Genomic DNA, 23,118 nt, shown 5'->3' on the forward strand with positions numbered 1-23,118 from the left:
TATTCATATAGTTACGGAGTTGGATTATGAATCACAAAGGGTAATGGTTCCATCTGGCTCACTATATGATCCTTTTATATTAAAATAGAGTTAGAGAAGTAAAATTCTGTAGTACTTCTTTATTCTCCCTGCTCTGCGCTCCAATAAATGCAAGTTATCACAAATATACTAATAACCCAATTGTGCTTTACTCACTCAGAATATGGAACCAACTTAGAAAGCATTTTAAGATGGAAAATCTTTTATCTGTGGCACCCCTGCAGGAGTTTCACTTCTTTCAACCCTCGCAAACATATCCAGTTTTTAAGAAAAAAAAGAAAAGATTTGGGATTAAATTGCTCAGAGATCTTTATATAGACAATATCTTTGCACCCTTTCAACAATTATGTTCCAAATTCAACCTCCCAGCTACACATTTCTTTCACTATCTTCAAATTAGAAACTTTGTTAAACAGAAACTGCCCGATTTTCCTCATCTCGTACCCTCCATCATGCTGGAAAAAATATTGCTCAATTTCGAGGAATTAGACGCCATTTCCGCATTATATAAAATTTTATTAGAGTCCCTTCCTTTCAAAGATCCAAGAGGACAATGGGAAAAAGATCTCTTAATTAATATATCAGAAAAGGAGTGGAAGGTAGCATTGCAGAGAATTCACTCAAGCTCCATATGCGCAAAGCATAGAATTATTCAACTAAAAATTATATATCGAGCTCATCTGTCTCACTTAAAACTGTCCAAAATGTTTCCAGGGCAAGATCCAACATCCGAATGCTGCAACCAAGCTCCTGCCTCACTGGGTCACATGTTTTGGACCTGCACAAAAGTATCATCATTCTGGACCAAAATTTTTAAGTGCCTTTCAGACAGCCTTGGTGTCACAATCCCTCCTAACCCATTAACAGCTGTGTTCGGTGTTCTTCCAGATGGACTTGAAGTGAAGAAGGACAAGCAAACTGTGATTGCATTCACTACACTTTTGGCACGCAGACTTATTTTGTTAAATTGGAAGAATCCTAAATCTCCTCTGATAAGTCATTGGGAAACCGATGTTTTATATTATTTGAAACTGGAAAAAATCAAATTCTCAGTTAGAGGATCTGTACAGAATTTTTTCAAAACCTGGCAGGATCTAATCAATGATATTTTAGAATAAGAAGAAATAATTATTTCTGCATTTCTTTTCCTTCTCCATTTATTTATTTATATATAGATTTTTTTTCCTTTTTTTTTGTTTATTTTTGCCCTATTAAAAAGCCCTAAGCAATTTTCCTTTGGCCATGCTCACCTTCTCAAGGGTGGGGTTTGATTGGTCTTCAATTCTTTTTTGTATTAATTGATCTATTTGTATGGAATGATTACAATAAAATTAATAAATAAAATTAAAAAAATATATATATATAGAGTTAATTCAGACTCCATGTCCTCGACCACAACCTGCTCCAACCCAGGATGGGAGACAGAACTCTGGAAAACTGGCACTTGTTTGTGGTCTCCAGGAAATCCTTATTACCCTGCTTGAGTCTGATGATCATTATAAGCAGTTGCCTTTACAAAGGTTCTTGCAAGTAATTGGCAAAAATTAGATGTCAAGATGACACTCATATTTTGGTTGGAAACAAAAGTCAATAGCTTGCTTTGCATAATGAAACCATTGTTCTTAACTTTTAAACATCTACCAATATAAAATATATATCAATGTATACAGTCTCTGTATTAAACTTGTTCTACATCAGTTTATGACCAACAAAGAGTACTACAAGTTCTTTTCTATAGTGGTTTCTTGTATTTGTAAACTAAAAAATACCTTTTCTAAAAGGGTGTAATTTTTTAAGATGAATCTTCTGTACTCACCTTCAACTCTTAGTTCTACTGGACTTCCCAGTTTAACTTGATTATTTTCAGCTGCACACCAATAACGTCCAGTATCAGCCCTGTCCAGTCTGCTTACACTCACGGTGAAGACTGCCCGGGTCTTGTCATCATTGAGTATCCTTTTATCTCCTGGTGTACAAAGTCCTGATTGGACAAGATTCTCACAAGAGCTCCATTCATCTCCTCTACACCAGTATTTGACATGATGTATTAAGTGTGCAGCGTAATGACATTGGATACTGACAGCTCCTCCTTCCTGGGCAGTGATCACAGAACTACTGACCCACAGGAGACGAACAGCTGGAAATGCAGTAGGAAAGTCTGATTTAGTATTATGAAAAGTTGCAGAAAATGAAATACATTTTAATATTTAGTAGTTTACAGAATTGTTTACTGTTTGATTTATGTACATATTAAATACAGTGCTTTTGTAATATATTGTAACTTCTGTAGAATCTGAAGTCCTTTCTATGGTCCAGTATTGTTCATGCTTGTTATTTCATTTATTTTTCTAATCTATAATACCTTTGCTATTTTGTGTTGCTTAGTATTGTGTTCACAACTGGAATGGCCATGCATTGCTCTGGGCTTCTTGAATAAAACAGACTTTGATAGATGGGTACATTGTTTAAGTAAAGGCATATACAGTATATTTACTCATTAGTGTTTTTTAAAATGAGACCAGTGATTGAACATTCTAATTTTAAGGACACCATGAAAATCGTATTTTGTGTATGTTCAGTTTATTCATCTTAATGCTGTTTTACCATACAAATATTAGAATAAACCAACATTTTCAAACCTGCTTAATCCAATTCAGGGCTGTTCGGGGCCCAAGCCTATCCACCCACACTAGGAGCAAGACAAGAAACAACCCTGGACCACGTATTTGTCCTTTAGAAAGAATGAAGAAAGTTACAGTAAAAATAAAGCCTATGGAGTGCCTGTTCCCCTACACTCCAAGTCATAACCTTAGATATTCTAATAATTGTCTGCTTATTATTCCTAGAGCTAAGTACAAAAGAAGTGGTGAGGAAGCCGTTTGCTGTTATGCACCAAAAATTTGGAATATGTTATCAATACAGATATACCAGGATAACACTACGGATAAAACAACCTCCTAAAAACCCACATTTGTAATTTGTCATTTTAATAGTTACATTTTAGTTGTTCCCCTAACAGAATATGCATGCACAGAATTATCATATTCTTCAGGGATCTGCTGTCATTACTGATCTGTACTTTTGTTTGCTGTCTTTTCTAGTTCTTCTGTGGTGCTGTTTTGTGCCACCACCAACTGATAAAGTCCTGTGCAGCCACCTGTGATACTTGAATGAAGGCAGAGACCCCAGCTGTCCTCGAAACTGACTGACCAATACTGGTATGCCAGGATAACACCGTGGATCATTTAAAATATCTCCTGAAAACCCAAGCCCGGAAACAATGAAGAATGACTTAAGGACTTCAATGTTTGGTAAAATGCCTAGTGGAGGACGGAGTGGTCTTTTGGCCTAGGAACCTCTGCAGATTTCATTTGTTTTCTCCAGCTTAACTAGTTTTTTTTTTTTTTTTTTCTGTCCTCCAGTCCATCTGACCTTATCATCATATTTATCTTTGGCGATTTAGAATACATTAATTTATATATTAGACACTACTTTTCTACTAATTATTTATTTATGTTATGTAAGCCTGTAATATATTTTGTTACTTATTCATTATAATTCTTGCCTAATTTAACTTGTTTTTATATTCTATTGTAGTTCTATAACTTTTTAATCTCCACTGACATCTTCATTTTATTGGATTCTAGTTCTAGTTCTATTGTAACTATTTCTTTGACATCTTGTAAAGATGTCCTGTTCTGCTTGCACCGCTGCCAATCGCTAGCTCTACCCATTGAGAGCACACCCTGAGTACAATGGCTGCCCCGGTACATAGCCGCTCAACCGGAGCAACCCCACAGCCCCCTCATGTACGCCAGTCACAGTCTCTTTCCTGGGGCTCACCTTCCTTGTATGCCTGCTTCCTCCTATCTTACACCAGCTCTCCCTCACTCCTGCATGTTTCCATTACTCTCTTTAATCTCCCTTCTCTTTCTTTCTTCTTCCCTCCCTTTCTTTGTGCCCGCTCTCAGGGCTTATATGCCTCCATGGGCACAGTGCCTCAGTCAAGCACTGCACAAAGCCGATGAAGCAAGTGAGACAGACCACCCTCTCGTGCAGGTACGTCCTGACTCAGTTACCTCACCAACCGCCCAAAGCTGCACGAGCAGGCAAACCCATGGAGACCGAGCTGGCCCTGCAATTGTTTATTTATTTAAAGACAGGCCACAGATTACTAAGCCATGGACCCGTTATTCTACAATGCTTTAGAAATAAATGTTGTTGTGTGTCACATTAGATAACTTTTATTGTGATTTTCAGTCGTAGTCTTCATTTACATAATCAGAGCCAGTCAGAGGCAGTTATCGGCACGCTCCCATGAAGCTGATACTCAATGACGGAGACCAACTAGACTGCAAATGGCTAGGAAAAAAATCAAACAGGGACGGGCACGGCTACACTGGAAGATCGATGCTTAGTTGGTAAATGTGACAATGGCTGCAATTTTCAGTTGTGCAGTTTGACATGGTGTAACAACTGCAAATCAGACATTCTCTATGACAAAAAGACACATAATTTTCACGTAATGTTCTATTTGTTTTTTTGCACCATACATATTTTATAAACTAATTGAGATAATGAGCATCATCAATGATCTCAGGTGAAGTTTATGCTTTTCTCTCCTCCTTTGTATTTTGTGTTAGCTACAGTGGGACCTCCATTGTATGTTTTAATTAAAGTAATTACTAATCATTTAGCCAGTTGTGAGTGTATCTAAATGTATGATGGTTTTATATATTTATGTCTGTAAGTGTCAGGAACCACTTGGAGTGCCTTAAGAAAATGAATGATTTTAATCTACTGGAATTGCTCTGGCAACCCCATAACTGTATCATTAATCGGCTCTTACCAATTATTGGAAAATAAGAGAAATCAACTGTGAACTAAATTCAAGTACACCTTGATCACCACTGACTTTTGTCTTTTTTTTTAAACATCCATTTAAAAGTATCCATTTTTTAAAACAAATTTAGCTTTAGGGCTTTGGTGCCCAAAAAACTGTTGAACAATGAAAAGAAATAATGAGAAGGAGTAGATGGAGTCTTCAAGCAGCATTTAAACATTGTTACAGATACTGTAATATTTCAACATTAAGTATTAATGAAAGTTGTTTAACTGCTGAATGAGCTGTATCATCCTGCCTTGTTAGTCTATAGTATAGGGATGATGAGAAAATATCGACTTATAAAAGGTGAGTAATCTTCCATCCATCCATTTTCTTAGCACACTTCATACAAAGCAGAATTGCAGGGAGCTGGGGTGTCTGGGCATGAGTCTGAAACTAACCTTGGACTGGACAGCAACGCATGCAAAAACAATCACTCCCACTCGCTCAGGGCCTCTTTAACATCTCCAATTAGGCCACTTAGCATGTCTTGCAGTTTTGCAGAATTCACAATTGCAATGAATGGGGTTAGATTTAAAAATAGATCCTTGGAATTGCAAGGAAACAATACTAATATCACTGTGCCATTTTATCATAACATAAAATGGTACATTTTGGAAAATGGCACAAATGTTCTGAACATTAATTAACCATATTAATTAATGAATCATTATTTTATTAAGTGCCCGTCATAGAGTACAACATCATAAGATACTTCACGAAGCAAACAAGCATACATTTCAAAATGAGTAACATAAGTCATGAAGTGATTTATGTTTAAAGAATAATTACTGTCACAATTACAGAGTACAGTGAAATTCTTACTTTCATGTGCTGATCAACATGTAACACATCACAACTCTCCAGCACCATGATTAGTGAGTTGAACAACCCAAAGTCAAAACTTCTGTCTACCTGGGTCATTCAGTTATATATGCAGTATTTGTAACTGTAACTTTATAGCAGTTTAGCAATGTGAGACTTAATGTTGAGAAATCTTCTCCATGATTTTCTCAACTGTATGCAGAAAATAAAATTCAGGGGTCAAACTCAGAAGCATTTCATGGCAGATGATCTTCTGTTCCATGTTTTAAATATCCATCCATCCATCCATTATCCAAACCGCTATATCCTAACTACAAGGTCACGGGGGTCTGCTGGTGCCAATCCCAGCCAGCACAGGGCGCAAGGCAGGAAACAAACCCCGGGCAGGGCGCCAGCCCACCGCAGGGCGCACACACACACTAGGGACAATTTAGAATCGCCAATGTACCTAACCTGCATGTCTTTGGAGTACCTGGAGGAAACCCACACAGACACAGGGAGAACATGCAGACTCTGCGCAGGGAGGACCCGGGAAGCGAACCCGGGTCTCCTAACTACAAGGCAGCAGCGCTACCCACTGCGCCACTGTGCCGCCCATGTTTCAAATATTTACGAGTGAAAGGTGGAACACACAATTTTCTCAACTTCTGTCACAATTAAGCTATTTTTATAAAATTTAATGAATGTCTTTGTAATATTTTATGCAAAAGGAGATAGATGCTTTCATTAAGTACATGTGACCTCCAGATCCCATAGATGACAAAATTGCATAACTGCAGCTGGCATTAGGTTAATTAATGGTGTAGAACTCAACTGGAAGCAAGTTGGTTGCATATATGATTGTGGCATTTACACTGAAAATTGCCAAAAACAGCTCCCCTCACTAACATACTTCACCTTAAACCTGAGCAAAACTTGGGATTGGAATTCTATGTTGTTACAGTTAAAGCCAAGTCCGCGTCTCGGGACAGTATTCTGCTGCCATCTAGTGGATGAAATAACATAATGCTGCAAAACAATCCTCAACATTTCTTTTTGTTCTGCCACTTTATCATATTTTTGTGGTAACTCATCAATATTTATGATGGGGTGGAGCCTTCAATCAAAAATACAATGGCAAAAGAAAAATCATAAAGTCTGTTTTAGGACAAACTGAAACTAAGCCATTGCTCAAATTGAGCGTTAAAGTTGACAATGTGAATTAGTCATGAGACACTGAAACAGGTATTGAAACTGATGCATACAGAATTGTACAACTGAACTGACACAATATGCCTGGTGAAATTGGACACATGCAACATTCACTGCATGGCAAAAAGGCAAACTGACTGAAGTTAAGTGCAAAGACATGAAAGATGTTAGCCCCTAAGCACTGTTAACAGTTCAGCAACTGTTAATGTTCTTGTCAGGGTAAATGAGGAAGTCACTGTTGCTTTGGCAGCCTACAATAAAAAAGTGGGCGCATCAATCATGTGGTTCAGGCACTGACGTTCTAGCCACTCATGTGCAAGCAGCAGAGAAAATATTATAAGAAAAGTGCACAAAGAAACATACTTTTACTGTCCCAATTGCAACATCAGGCTGTGCGTTAATGCCTGTTTCAAAACATATCACACAAAGGACTACGACTAAATCTCATCAGTACAATAGTGGACAATAAGCATACCTTAACAAATGTATTTATGTTGAGTTTCTGGTATTTACATGTTTCTGTTACACATAATAACATTTTTTTCCTGTTGAAAAAGATTAAATGTTTTTGGCTCATTTTTCCATGGGTAAACATAACTTTAAGGAGGCCACATTAATGTGCATCTGATTTACTCACCAGTGACTTTCAGTTGCATGACAGTTCCAATTGTAGCTTCACCTTTCTTGATTGCACACCAGTATCGCCCCGTGTCTTTCATCTCCAGTCCTTTCATATTCAGGGTGAAGCCTTCCCTGGTATGGTCAACGCCGAGTATGAACTTATCCCATTCTCCTTCTCTACACCATTGTTTTGTAGACAATGTGAGGTCTTTGGAATAATGACACTGGATGCTGACTGCTCCTCCTTCCTGAGCCGTGATCACAGGGCTACTCATCCACAATAGCTGCTTATCTGTGAATGCAACAGGGAAACTACATTCAGGGACTTTCGAATAAATTATGGTGAATAACTCTGTAAGTTATGCTTTTGTGTTGTTTTCTACTGGATTTTTGCAGTTTTTTAAGCATGTTGTAATGATGTTTGCTATTTAAAATATTATTTGATTGATTGACTAATTAATTAAGAAAATGAATAGATATTGTTGGCAACATAGTGATCACCTTCTCCGATTTGTCTGGGGTGCGTTAAAAGAGCAGCATATTCCTCTCAGCCAGCCCTACTAAGAAACTCTACGTAACATTGCTTTGCTGTTGATATTTCTACATGGTGTGAGTGAAATATATGCAAATACCCTAAAATTGAAGTCTGTAATGTACACTTTAATCACGTCTGAATTGTTTGATTTTAATTTTAAACTGTGGAGAAGAGGAGTAAATCAAGGAAAAATGTGTCTTTGTCCCAACCATTATGGAAGTCACTATACTTGCATACAGTATATCCACCTTCTGCTATCTTTATGTTATAAATACATTGTATTATTTTGCTTGTTGCACTAAGCCTGTTTGGGTTATTTGTTGAAAATAAGTCTATCTCCATGTCTGGACCACAACAGAGAAAGTGAATGGGTTTAATTTAGACTTTTGCCAATTTGTAAACCTTGTTCATAAACTGTACAGATCTCTTCATCTTTTTGATTTCCTTCTTGGGAAGTTAAAAAAAAAATATCCCTTACTCAACCTACACTAAACTTGCCGTCCCTTTTTAGGTGGGGTATATGGGTGTCTTATTAAATTGTTTCAAGTAATTACCAGCATTTCCAAAGGCAAAACAGACAATTAACTGAGTGATAAACTCTTTTCATTATTTAAGAACATACTGCACTCCTTCACAGTGATGTGTTGAGAGGCATAAGTACAATTGATTTTACCAGCTATGCAGCTGCAGAAAAGAACTGAGGTAACACAGAAGCGTGAACAAGGCTTTAGAACAGAGATGGACCAGTGGTGGTCCTGGAGGGCTGCAATGGCGACAGGCTTTCTTTCCAACCCAATTGCTTTATTAGAAACCAAATCTTGTCAGTCACAGACCTTATTTAAGTTTATGGCTTGTTAGTCTGCAATGTTAGGTTCTTATATGGTAGATTTCTTTCTTTCCAAAGATATCCTACAAATGATTTGAAGCCTAAAACAGATCATTTTCAGTCTGTGCCACGTTTCTCTTAGTGTTTTATTAAACCAAATAGTTCATGATGAATCCAAACAGGTGTAAATGGAAACAAGTTAGATCGAGAACTGCCGGCTTCTTTGTCATTTGCATCTTATTCCTAATAGAAGCCATTAAAAATACTGAATGCAGCTGTTTAAGACTGAAATAAGCATTTAAGGGTGGAGAACCTTAACAAGTGAGAACACTAAAATGAAGCATCAAAATATCACTTGTACTTCATCAGCAATAATTTGGTTGGAACAAAAAACCACAGCCACTGCGGCCCTCCAGGGCCGTCACTGCCCACCCCGTTTTAGAAAGTGATTTCCATTTTAGTATATCCAATCTAAAAACTGCTTTAGTGAGTTTCACATTTTGCAATTTAAAATCATCTGCAAAAACAATTTTAGTGTAAGTTTCACAAAGCTATGTGTCTTTCTCATTTCTAGTTATAAGACAGAAAATGAAGTCAAAAATAGTGACCCGATGGACTTCTGAGTGCACCACAACCAGTCTCACCCAAGTATGTAGTCTACCTGAGGCCACAGGAAGTAGATACTGTATTTATGCAATTAGTAGCACCTTGACAATAAAACCATACAAAAGATTTGTAAATTAGCATACATTTAACAATCAGGCATCTTATGGGCTCTTCTTTTCTTTCAATACCCAAAGAAGTATTAGGCCAATCAAATTTTTTAAAGGAAACTAGTGCTGGAGTTTGAAAAATGCAGATATTTAAAGAAGGGTGAGGGGGGAATGTGTAAATTACATATAAAAAAGGGAGCAGTTCAAACCTCGATTCTTGAAGCTGTAAAGAGCATTAACAACTGCAATACTGTGCTTCCTGTTTTAAAAATAATATGTTAAAGTTCATGGACTGTTTTTTGAGGTTAACAAAAGGCCACTGAGGAAATTGTGTCCTCTGTGCGTGTTTTTCTGTATGCCCCAGTAACTTCCTCCTAAATTCAAAAGGCACTAGGTTCATTAACAACTCTAAATTTTTGCCTCATTTGAATGTGCCCTGTGACTAGTAAAACCAAATATATGCCATTATTATTTTTTCTACTGGGTGCTTAATTTTAGAGTTGTAATATTTCCATCCATCCATTATTCAAGCTGCAATATCCTAACTACAGGAACACAGGGGTCTGCTGGAGCCAATCCCAGCCAATACAGGGTGCAAGGCAGGAAACAAACCCCACCGCTGGGCACACACACACCAAGCAAACACTAGAGACAATTTAGGATCACCAATCCACCTAACCTGCATGTCTTTGGACTGTGGGAGGAAACCGGAGCACCCGGAGGAAACCCACGCAGACATGGGGAGAACATGCAAACTCCACGCTGGGAGGACCCGGGAAGCGAACCCAGGTCTCCTTACTGCGAGGCAGCAGCGCTACCACTGCGCCACTGTGCCGTCCTTGTTGTAATATTTTTGCAGCTAACATCTATGAAAACATGTTAATACTGTATCTCTTTGCTAGTTTCGTTTCCCTCTATTTTCTTTACCTTTCAAGAATACGTATGTTTCATCTCATCCATGACGCTGTCCATTTAACAACCTACCGTCAAACGTGCTAAATTAATTTGAGGGCTCTTGGGCCAATGTCTTTCTTAGTAGAACTGGAAGGTAGGAATCAGTCCTGGATTGTGTGCAAGTTTATTACAGGGTGCACTCATATACACACCCATAGTCAAAGAACATAGATTTAAGGATGTGACTTTATGAGAAGGGACTGATTACCAAGGCACATCTGGCGGGAGCTTCAGCAATAACTACTCCACTGGGTGATATGTCATGAACAACAATGGTTAATCAGAATCAAAATCAGAAAACTTTATTAATCCCGAAAGAAATTACTTATGTTACAACTTAACAACAGACAAGGGACATGTTACACTAAGAGCAAATATAAAGTAATCATGTAAATATAAATAAAGTATAATAAATGTAAGTATCAAACTAGAATGCAGAGTGTATAAGATGATGTTGGCAAAAAAGAGTCAGAGGATGAACAAAGTTAGAACACTGTCTTACAAAGCATTGACTTTTAAAACTGCTTTCAAAAAAAGGAATTGAAATAAATGCACTTGATTGGGAAAAACTGTGAATGTGAAAAGGAATAAGTGATAAGCTGAGAGTAAGACATTTAGCAGAAGAAAGATGAAGGGAGGTACTTTCAGTTTTAGCTGGGGACGACCCTGAAACACTGTGGAGTTATGTGCTGTCAGCATTATGTGTTCCTTGTAAGTTTTGCCTTACTCACCTGTTTATAACATTCAGAAACAGTGGTATTACATTTATTAGTGGTAATTATTTTTGTTATCATTTTTATTATTTATTGTATCATTAGTAGCAGCAGTAACAGCAGTTGAAAATAATCTGAAAAACATCTTTATCACTTATGCCCTTCCAGAAGCTGACATCAGCGTTTGTTATAGTAATTAATGAAAAGTTTTGCCAGCTGCCTTACCACCTGCAGTACCTGGATAGGAGACCTACTAGGAAAAGCTTGGGTTGCTGTTAGAAGAGGTGTTCATGAGACCATCAGGGGATGCTTACCCTGTGTGGTCCTTGTGTGTGAATCCCAATGCCCCTGTGTAGTGATGAGAACACTGTGCTGAAAAATGGTGCTGTCCTTTGGATGTGATGTAAAAACTGAAGTCTGGACTCGATACAGTCGTAAAATATCTTCTAAAAATAGTAGGGTTTCCCAATGCCCCTGCCTAACTGCACACCTCAGTCCACTCATTCTGGACCCCCAATCATTCCCTTTCTCTAACTGGCTACCTATCTCTCTAACCCCTTTGCCACTTAATAGCTAATGTGTGGTGGGTGTACTGGTGAATGGCTGCTGTTGCATCATCCAGGTGGATGCTACACATTGGCAGTAGTTGAAGTGGTTCCCCAATGTCTATGTAAGGTGCTTTGAGTAAGTTAGATTCAACCATAACCTTTATTTGGAATTCAAAACATCCACGTATCCAAAGGGTGACCCTCCAAAGACCTAAGAAAGAAAGTGGCATGGCTTTACCTAACTTTCACAATAGAAATAAAATCCTGCAGTACTTCTTTATGTTCCTTGCTTTGTACACCAATAAGTACATGTCATTGCCAATATACTAATAGGCCAATAGTGCTTCACTCACTCAGAATATGGAACTAATGTAGGAAGTATTTTAAGATAGAGAAGATTTTATCTGTGGCACCTCTGCACAAGAACCACCTTTTTCCACCCTCTCAAACGTGCGCAGTTTTTAATGTCTGCAAAAACATTTGGGATTAAATCACTTAGAGATCTGTACATAGACAAAATCTTTGCATCCTACAAACAATTACACTCTAAATTTAACTTTCCAGAAACACTTTTCTTTCGCGACCTTCAAATTAGAAACTTTGTTAAACAAAACCTGCCCAATTTCCCTCACCTCCCACCTACCTCTATTCCGCAAGAAATACTGATCAGTCTCGAGGACTCAGATAGCATTTCTATAATATATAAAACCATTTTACAGTCCCTCCCTTTCAAAGATCCCAGAGTACAGTGGGAAAAGGATTTCTCACTCAACATCTCAGAAAAGGAGTGGAAGGTAGTAATGCAGAGAATTTACTCGAGCTCCATATGTGCAAAGCATACAATTATTCAACTTAAAATTATATCTTGAGTGCATCTCTCTCGTTTAAAATGATCCAAAATGTTTCCAGGGCAAGATCCAGTCTGCGAAATCAATCAAGTTCCAGTCTCACTGGGTCACATGTTTTGGGCCTGCACCAAATTAACATCATTCTGGACTAAAAATCTTGAAATGCCTTTCAGACAGCTTGGATGTCCCAATCCCTTCCTAACCCACTAACAGCTGTGTTTGGTGTACTTCCAGATGGGCTTAAAGTGGAGAAGGATAAACAAACTGTCATTGCTTTTACTTCACGAATGGCACACAAAATTATGTTGCTCAACTGGAAGAATCCTAACTCTCCTCCTTTAAGTCAGTGGATAACTGATGTTATATATTATCTAAAATTGGAAAAAATCAAATTCTCAAAATGTACAAAACTTTTTCAAAACTTGGCAGGATCTGATCAATAACATTTTAGAATAAGCATTTAAATTGAGGAAGCATATTTTCTCCCATCTTTTTTTATTCTATTTATTTTTATTCATTTATTTATTTACATATTTTTACTATTATTAAAGTTTTACTCTTCTGACATAGCTCTCTTTCTCATGGGTGGGGGTCAATTTGTTACGAACTTAGCTTTGTTAAACTTGACTTGCTTGTATGGGATGTTATTTGATTTTAATAAAATTAATAAAATGTTAAAAAAAAAAGTTAGAGAAGTACTATATAAATATAATTAACTATTATTAATTATTTGATGGGAGGGGAACTTATCTATTATGAATGTATGCTTCCGTCTACCTAATTTGACATGGAAATAAAAACTGAAAGCACTTGCTAAAAATTACAAAGAGTGAAAATAGAGTAAGTTTTTACCAGAGACTGTTAAATCGATGTACACTCCTTCATCAAGTGTAACGCCACTAATTTCTATACCACATGCATAGCGACCATTGTCCTCACGCTTCAGTTCCGACAGAATCACAGTAAAGATTCCTTTCTTTTTATCATCATGTATTGTGACTCTGGAATGTGTTTCTTGAGGACTATTACTTTTCTTTAGGATGTGGCAGGATTGCCATGGATATCCTTTGCACCAATATTTCACATGGTCACGGTACTTCTGAAGTTCATATTTACAGTGAACAGCAGCAGAGCCTCCTTCCCAGCCATCAATATTCGATTCTGCTGAAAGGCTGAACACACCTGAAAAAAATGGAAACATTTCTTTGAGATTCTGGTTCATGCTGACATGTTTGCATTACACAGATGCAACCTACAAATTTCTCAGCTGCACATTCATTCTGTGAATCTCCTGTTCTACCACATTTCAAAGGTGTTCTATTAGATTCAGATCCAATGACTGGGAAGCCCACTGAAGAACACTAAACTCATTGTCATGTTCATGAAACCAGTTTGACATGATTTTTGCTTTGTGATAAGGAGCACTATCATGCTGGAAGTAGCCATTACAAGATCAATTGTGGCCATGAATGGATGCACAAGGTCAGCAACAAGGTCAGCCATGAATGGATGCACAAGGTCAGCATCTAAAGTGTGCCAAGAAAACATCCCCCCACCATTACACCATCACCAACAGCTTGGACTGTTGACACAATGCAGGTTGGGTTCATGGTTTCATGGTGTTGGCACCAAATTCTGATCCTACCAGCAGAAATCAAAATTAATCAGACCAGGTTTAAGTTTTCCAGTCTTGAACTGTCTAGCTTTTATGACCCTGTGCCCTCTGCACTTTCAGTTTTCTGTTCTTAGCTGACAGGAGTGGGAGCCGACATGATCTTTTGATATTGTAGTCCATCTACCTCAAGGTTCAATGTGTTGTGCATTTGGAGGTGTTTTTCTGCTAACTACATTTTTACAGAGAGGCCATTTGAGTTACCATAGCCTTTTTCTCAGCTTGAACCAGTCTGGCAATTCTCCTATGACCTTTCTCATCAGCAAGGTGTTATCATTCACAGAACTGCCTCTCTTTGGATATTTTATGGCTTTTGCACCATTCTGAGTAAACTGTACAGTCTCTTGTGCATGAAAGTCCAAGGAGAACGGAAGCCACAAAAATACTTAAATCAGCCTGGCTGGTACCAACAGGTACGCCCCAGTCAAAATCACAAAAATCACATTTTTCCCCACATTCTGGTGTTTGATATGAACATTAATTAGATCAGCTGACTCCATTCATTCTGTTAAAAAACAAATTAAAACTCATCTATTTAGGAAGGCTTTTAACTTAACTTAACATTCTGCCCTTCCTTTCAGTTTACCTCTCTGTCCAGGTGTTCAGGATAATTTGTGTGTCTGTTATATCACAAATTAGGTTATTTGTTAGGCTTTTTCTTTTAGTATTGAATTTAGTATTTTACTCTGGTTTATTGTTCTTTATTCTATTTAATGCTTTGTTATCTGTTTCATTGTTCTATTCAGGAAAACATTTGTATCCAATGTGACATATACCCTGCTGTTTTTTTCTAAGACTCTGTGAAGCACCTTGAGCATGGGAAAGGCACTATATAAATAAAATATATTATTATTATTAACTGAAGCTCCTCACCTGTAGCTGCTGTCACACAATTGGCTGACTAGGTAATTGAATCTATAAGCAGCTGTACAGGTGTTCCTAGCAATTTACTCAATTAGTGCACAGTCTGCTTACACCTTCTTCTTCTTCTTCATTCGGCTGCTCCCGTTAGGGGTTGTCACAGCGGATCATCTTTTTCCATATCTTTCTGTCAACTGCATCTTGTTCTGTTACACCCATCACCTGCATGTCCTCTCTCACCACATCCGTAAACCTTCTCTTAGGCCTTCCTCTTTTCCTCTTCCCTGGCAGCTCTATCCTTAGCATCCCAATATACCCAGCATCTCTCCTCTGCACATGTCCAAACCAAAGCAATCTCGCCTCTCTGACTTTGTCTCCCAACCGTCCAACTTGATCTGACCCTCTAATGTCCTCATTTCTAATCCTATCCATCCTCGTCACGCCCAGTGCAAATCTTAGCATCTTTAACTCTGCTACCTCAGCTCTATCTCCTGCTTTCTGGTCAGTGCCACCGTCTCCAAACCATATAACATAGCTGGTCTCACTACCGTCCTGTAGACCTTCCCTTTCACTCTTGCTGATACCCATCTGTCACAAATTACTTCTGACACTCTTCTCCACCCATTCCACTCTGCCTGCACTCTCTTTCACCTCTCTTCCACAATGCCCATTACTCTGTACTGTTGATCCAAAGTATTTAAACTCATCGACTTTCGCCAACTGTACTCCCTGCATCCTCACCATTCCACTGACCTCCCTCTCATTCACATACATGTATTCTGTCTTGTTGCTACTGACCTTCATTCCTCTCCTCTGTAGAGGATATCTCCACCACTCCAGGGTCTCCTCAACCTGCTCCCCACTCTCGCTACAGATCACAATGTCATCAGCAAACATCATAGTCCACGGGGACTCCTGTCTAATCTTTGTCTATCAACAACAACAACATTTATTTATATAGTACATTTTCATACAAATAATGTAGCTCAAAGTGCTTTACAATTTGAATCCACCTCCAACCCACCTGGCCTTACTCCCCTTCCATTTAGTCTCTTGCACACACAATATATCAACCTTCCTTCTCTCCATCATATCTGCTAACTCTCTCCCCTTACCAGTCATAAAGCCAACAAGTTCCTACCCTCAGTTCCACTCTATTTTCTTTCCTCCTCTCCTCCTGCCTCCGGACATGTCTCCCCCCTCTTCCTCTCCTTCTTCGGCCAACAGTAGCCCAATTTCCGCCAGCACCCTGTTGGCTAACAGTACTGGTGGCGGTCATTGTTAACCCGGTATTGAAATTTGTATTGTTGTCCACATATTGATTTGGCAAAATGTTACACTGTATGCCCTTCCTGACGTAACCCTGCCCATTTATCTGGGCTTGGGACCGGCACGAAGAAACACACTGGATTGTGCATCCCCTGTGGCAAAGTAATAAAATTATTTAAATCACTTAAAGAACCAAATACAGATTTGACTAAAAAAGTCAAAACATTTTTTACCTGGTAAAGTCAGAAGGAGAATAGTAAGGTGCTCCATGTTGAATTTAAAATGATGTCTGACTCTGGACGAGAACTAGGCTTCTGACTCCAAAGCTCATTTTCTGTAGCTCTTCATCTCAGCTTCACAAAGTGAGAAGAATAACAAAAAGATCAGTGGGCGCATACTGATTTTTGCTTTTTTTTTACTTCCCTTTGTTACCAGAAATGTGAAACAGTTAATGCTTGTTTGGAGGAGTCATGCAAATCCAGCACAGCTGAACAGTCAGCATCATGACTTACCATATGCTATGTATGCCAAGCACCAGCTGCAACTACTAAATCGATAAAATTAAATTAAATGAACAATAAGTAAAGATTTAAAACACAGCAACATAAAAGTACTGTAACACTCTAAAATTTTGTTCACAATGTAGGAAACTAGAGTGAATTTTAACTTGCCCACCCAGGGACATTATAATAATATGGGAAACAGTGTTATTTATCAGGCCCACCCAGGGGCACCACAATAAATGAAGGAAGAAGGAGAGATTTAACTCAGTTAACCAATCATTGGCCTTGACTTTATCAATGCTGATAATTACTAAATATTTGGTAAAGCTCCTACTTTATTTTCCTTACCTTTCTCCATTGTAATAGCTGGATTTCCAGGATTTTGACTTATGTCAAGGTTACTGAAGCACAATTATTTCAAGAAGCAGAATACATCAATTCATTGATAGACACAAGGATTAGAGAGATCTGGTAACTACATATATACAGTACGTTGACTTACAAGACAGGACACAGGCAGACTAGACAGATAAACATATAACATAGAGATGTTGGCTGTTTACTTGCTCACTGGAGTTGTAATTTATCTTGGTACAAAAAAAAAACAGTTTAAAGGTGATGTCTGATGTTATGTAGAGCTGTTGCCTTGTTGATGCTCTGGGGTCAAGTCGAGGAAACTTTTTGCATTGGAGTGCACTCTTTATCTTTGCTACGTGATCTTTTGTTTGTGGTGTGAAGTGCTTTCCTTAGCTAAGCCCTCAGCTCTGTTATCTGCATCTTCTTAGGGTTAAAGCACTGCTCTTTCCAGCACAATAATTCAGAAGCTAAAGTTACCTTCTTGAAGTAATGGCTGTTTCTTAGCCTTTTCAGCCCATTGGCCCACACATTTGGCTTGGCAAACTGGATCTCAGCTTTTGGGTCACAACAGAGATGATAATTGTCAATTTCAGCTCTCCCCAGAGGGGAAACAGCTCATCAATTTTTTTAGTTTCAGAAGGTGATTTTGAAGAGTGACAGCAGAGCTCCCATGGGAGTTTCCTTAAGAGAGCCACCTGAGACAGCCAGCGGGAAACTTCTGGATGGTTCTGCAACTTTTAAGGTAATGTATAATATTTCCTGACTGGACTAAAATCACTTCCAGTTATAAAATTAGTGTCTTCTCATAGGAGAGCTCTTCTGTGTGTCAGAGTCGTCAATTCATTACAGCTCTTTGTTCTTGCTTAAGTCCATTTTGTGCCTTGCCTTCTTGGAAAGATATCAGTTCAACACTGATTTATATCTTTGTTATCAGATGAAGTCCAGACAGATCCTGGAGTTCAGTCACTTAATTTGGAATGTCAACAGGAGAAGGCGCAGCTGCATGTCTGCATCCCAGTTAAAACCTAGTGTGCCACTAAAGTCTAACAGAATGGGCAGTGCTCGCTTTGTCCTACAATGAGTACAATAAAAAGTGTGTAGGTGCTCTTTACTGCAAGCAGTGGTTATAACTTCTTATAATCCACAATGATTTTGTTAGTAAAGTTGACAGGTCATAATTTTGAGCACAGTTTATGAAATTTGCTTGACATTCATTACATCAAGCTCTGTATATCCAAAGTCTGAATAACTGAGCTATCAAAAAGAACTCTAATATTACAAAACTGCTACAATGAACACACTTGATTAATGCCATGACACAACTATGTTGAAGTGATATAAAAGATCAAACTACAAATTAATGCTGGTGTTAGCTTAAACACTGCTAAGAGTTGCAGAAAGAAAATATTAATTAACAGCAGCTAATATGACAGCGCCCACCTGTGCTGTGTAGCAGGCCATGCAATTCAGATTAAATAATGGGGAGGGTTCCCCTTGTGCCAGTAAAACAGGAATTTCTGATTTTTAGGGTATGTCACATTCATAAGGGAAAATAACAAAAAGTGTTGCACATGTTATACAAAAAGCTTTAGAAGGCATACGTATTTGAACATTTCAGAACAATTCATCTAGTTATTCTTATATTACTTAACTATCTTAGAAATTAAAAACATCATTCTATCATTCTTGAGATATTAAAATTGCAGAGATGCACAATTTAAAGGTACATGCCATTTGGTGTGGGAGTCATCAAGTCTTGTGATGTGCTGTCTATTGCAATGACAAATGCAATGCATTTAATTACTAAAAATGTTTGTGATGCGCCATCTTTTGAAATGACAGAGACATGTCAACTGGATGGACAGACAGACAAACACTTATCGTTTTATTAAAGTGGATAGTTATTTCTTATGTATAAATAAAATAAAAGTTAAATGTTATATGAGCTCAACATCTCCACAGTAGATGTGCTGGCACATGAAATCTTAGTTACATAAACTCTCGGTTGGATGTAGCTATATGTTTCACCGTGGCTCATGGAGATACATTGTCTCATCTCAGTATGTACTTGTACACATTTATTGACGACAATAAAGTAACCTCGACCTTGATAAAGAAAAGAACACAGAAAATCTCCCTTACAATTCTTAAGTAATATTTTTCCATTTAATCATCACATCATCTATGTAAGTACTTACTGCTTCTTGCAGCATGTGAAATTGTCTTTTTGCTTTTTGTTGCAGCCTGTTTTCACCTGAGGGGCTGGACCAGATGGTTCTGCTGTGTTCTCTCTACACTTGGGTGTGTGTCCACGTGCAACCTGACCTATCCAGCTGAGTGATGGAGCATGGAAGGTCATCACCTGTATTAAAATGACTGCTTGTTGTTGTTTTGTTAAATGTATATTTGTACTTTTTGTTCAAGCTTTTCCTAGTTGATGCTATACAGTGCCCTCCAGCAAAGAGATATAAAAAAATCCAGTACCATTTGCTCTCTTAAAGGTAGCCACAGTGATCTGAAAGCATCACTCATAAAATATTATACGGTACCTTGAGTTTTACCCACAGCAGAGGAAAACTGCAATAAATATGAAAAAACCACCAAGGAAACTTAACATGCTTTTATTTCACTTTGTGGAAAAGAAGCCAATCGGTATGATGCTCTTGTTTCAAGGAAGTGAAAAATGGCTGGTGCAGAAAGAACAGGTTTGTATGAAGAGAATCATATTGTCAGTTGTTATTTGGCCTCATGGTGATCAGCAAACACCACGCCACATGCTGGTTAGCACTAGGCAGTATGCAATTTGTGCTGTGCAGAGTGTGTAGTTTGCACATTTTATCTGTGTATTTTTTCTCATAGCTGTTGAACTGTAAACTTGAGGTGTTGCCGTTCAGCTTAGGCAAGTCATATAGAGTAGTGGGGTGGTAGTAAATTACTCACTTTTTTGTTTTATGTCTTTCTTGAAATTTTAGGAGGCCTAGACCCCTCCTGGACCCCGTGATCATCAGAGGTGACTGTGTGCAGAGGGTACAGACCTATAGATACCTGGGAGTGCAGCTGGATGATAAATTGGACTGGACTGCCAATACTGATTCTCTGTGCAAGAGTGGACAGAGCCGGCTATACTTCCTTAGAAGACTGGCGTCCTTCAACATCAGCAATAAGATGCTGCAGATGTTCTAACAGATGGTTGTGGCGAGTGCCCTCTTCTACGCCGTGGTGTGCTGCATTAAGCATTAAGAAGAAGGACGCCTCACGCCTGGACAAACTAGTGAGGAAAGCAGGCTCTATTGTAGTCACGGAGCTGGACAGTTTCAAATCCGTGGCAGAGCGACGAGCGCTCAAAAGGCTCCTATCAATTATGGAGAATCCAATGCATCCACTAAACAGTGTCATCTCCAGACAGAGGAGCAACTTCAGTGACAGACTGCTGTCACTGTCCTGCTCCACTGACAGACTAAGGAGATCGTTCCTCCCCCACATTATGCGACTCTTCAGTTCCACCTGGTGGGTAAACGTTAACATTATACAAAGTTACTGTCTATTATACCTGCATTTTTATTACTCTTTAATTTAATATTGTTTTTGTATCAGCATGCTGCTGCTGGAGTATGTGAATTTCCTCTTGGGATTAATAAAATATCTATCTATCTATCTATCTATCTATCTATCTATCTATCTATCTATCTATCTATCTATCTATCTATCTATCTATCTATCTATCTATCTATCTATCTATCTATCTATCTATCTATCTATCTATCTATCTATCTATCTATCTATCTATCTCTTTTGTAGAATTTAAATCTACATGGCTGTATTTTGCTAGGTGATGATAATTTCAGAGGATATCACAATGGTCTGATGTCAACTGAGGCAGATTTTGAAATTGATTTTGTGTGACGAGAAAGGTTTATTTAAGTCTTGCTAGCCAATGCCAAAAGGGGAACAGCTATTATTGCCTAAGTAAACTAATGTTTACATTAGAGAAGTCTGCACACATAAAGAAAAATTCTAGTATGAATTTTCATGCTAAAAATGCCACAGATAAATTACCAAGGGAAGTTTGTTAACTTTCCTATGCTAGTAACAGTTTCAGCTAAACAGTAACTTGCTCAGTTTTGACAGATATCAGTAAGTTAGAATAAATAAAGTAAATTACCTGTCATCTTACACATTGACTGCACTTGATCTTTATGTTTTCCTAGTGACCATTTATCTACATATTGTTACAAAAGATTTTACATGTTTGTTATATATGTAATTCAGTGTTGCATGTAGTCAATAACAAAAAGATAGACAGCTAAATGTTACAGGCCAACAATGAAGAATGAGGAGCCACACATACTTCAGATCACCCTTAAAAAAGTTACTTTAACAGTCAACCTGTGAAATAGGATATTTTATACTATTATGGTTAATGAAATTCAAGCTGCACTCCAGATGAGTTTTGTATCTTCTACACTTCTGACTCTGACTTACATGACTGAGAAGAAAAGTCTAACTTCTAGTTATGCCACCCTAAGAGCTCCTGTAGGTGATAATGTGGTGTGTGTGTTATTGTGTAAGGAGATTTCTATTATGAAGCTTTTAAACATTTAAAATACAACTGAAAGATTCCAAACATTTGCACTTCTTGTTTATTTGTTGCACAGTGCATCCCCATGTTAGTAAATGATATACAGCATGCACATACAGTATACACACACATAGGTAGTATGGTGGCATGCTCCTACAAGGACTTTGGGGTCCACATCAATTACAGGCTGGACTGGTCTCATAACACTGTGCAACAATATAGAAATGGCAGAACAGTTTTTTTTTTTCTTAGGAGACAGTTCTTTTAATGTGAGCGATGACATCTTTCACATCTTCTACAACTCTGTGATGACAACTGCAATTTTCACTTGCTGTGGTGTGATGGGCCTGTAATAACACTTCAAGAGAGACCCACCAAAAACAGCACGCTCAGTTATGGGACATATTCTGGAGGTAGTAGTGAAGGAGCGAAAACTAAGCACCATTATGAGCAATTCTGCATGTCCTCTCTCTGACAAACTTACACTGAAGACTTTTAGCCAAAGAATTATTCAGCAGAAGTGTGTGAAGAAACACTACAGGGACTCCATTCTACCAGAAGCAATAATAATACCTCCCTGGGACTGTGACTGCCAAGTCAGAGGTTTTGTTTCCTTTTAGTCATTCTAGTGAGTATTAAAACGATAGTGTCAGTGTTTATTTACTTAATGAAATTCTGTAAAAAGTGAAATTTCACCCTGGGGAGAAATGAAGTCTGTTCTTTCTTTCTTTCTTTCTTTCTTTCTTTCTTTCTTTCTTTCTTTCTTTCTTTCTTTCTTTCTTTCTTTCTTTCTTTCTTTCTATCTATCTATCTATCTATCTATCTATCTATCTATCTATCTATCTATCTATCTATCTATCTATCTATCTATCTATCTCAGTAGAAGTTGTTAAAAAATTAACTAAGCCCAATTTTTGCATAGTAGTTTTATAAAAAGTAAGTCCTGTGCACTGAATCTGTGGTTCTTTGTATGATCTATTTTTAGAAAAGGCCATTACACCTCAGTATATGTCTTTGTCTGCAAGAGAAAAAAATATGAGAAGCTGCTAACCAACATCTATGCACCACTGAACCTTAAAATGGCAAAATGAATAGCACAAATGCTGGTTAAAAGGAAAAATAAATACTGTCAAATGAGTTAAAAATACCTGTGAACGCAATCTGTGCTGTATTTCTTCT

At 37.9% G+C, this 23,118-nt stretch overlaps 1 protein-coding gene across 1 annotated transcript; it reads right to left on the reverse strand.

Moving 5' to 3' along the window:
- Positions 1 to 24: 24 nt before the first annotated feature.
- LOC114653980 (polymeric immunoglobulin receptor-like) lies at positions 25 to 16,876 on the reverse strand. Its single transcript, XM_051928796.1, has 5 exons — positions 16,734 to 16,876; positions 13,551 to 13,880; positions 7,578 to 7,853; positions 1,856 to 2,176; positions 25 to 71 (listed from the first exon to the last, which is right to left on the reverse strand). Exons 1-5 carry the CDS (start codon positions 16,768 to 16,770, stop codon positions 25 to 27), a joined length of 1,011 nt encoding a protein of 336 aa, XP_051784756.1. The 5' UTR covers positions 16,771 to 16,876.
- Positions 16,877 to 23,118: the final 6,242 nt, after the last annotated feature.

Source organism: Erpetoichthys calabaricus, chromosome 6 (assembly GCF_900747795.2).
Source record: "Erpetoichthys calabaricus chromosome 6, fErpCal1.3, whole genome shotgun sequence".
NCBI classification, from domain to species: Eukaryota; Metazoa; Chordata; class Cladistia; order Polypteriformes; family Polypteridae; genus Erpetoichthys; species Erpetoichthys calabaricus.

Excerpts from the sequence above, each read along its gene's own strand:
- LOC114653980 (XM_051928796.1), bottom strand. The coding sequence starts at position 16,770 with ATGGAGCACCTTACTATTCTCCTTCTGACTTTACCAG. Across the intron at positions 13,881-16,733 it reads TCTCCTTCTGACTTTACCAG|GTGTGTTCAGCCTTTCAGCA; the intron begins GTAAAAAATGTT and ends CATTTTTTTCAG. Across the intron at positions 7,854-13,550 it reads CATCGATTTAACAGTCTCTG|ATAAGCAGCTATTGTGGATG; the intron begins GTAAAAACTTAC and ends TTGCATTCACAG.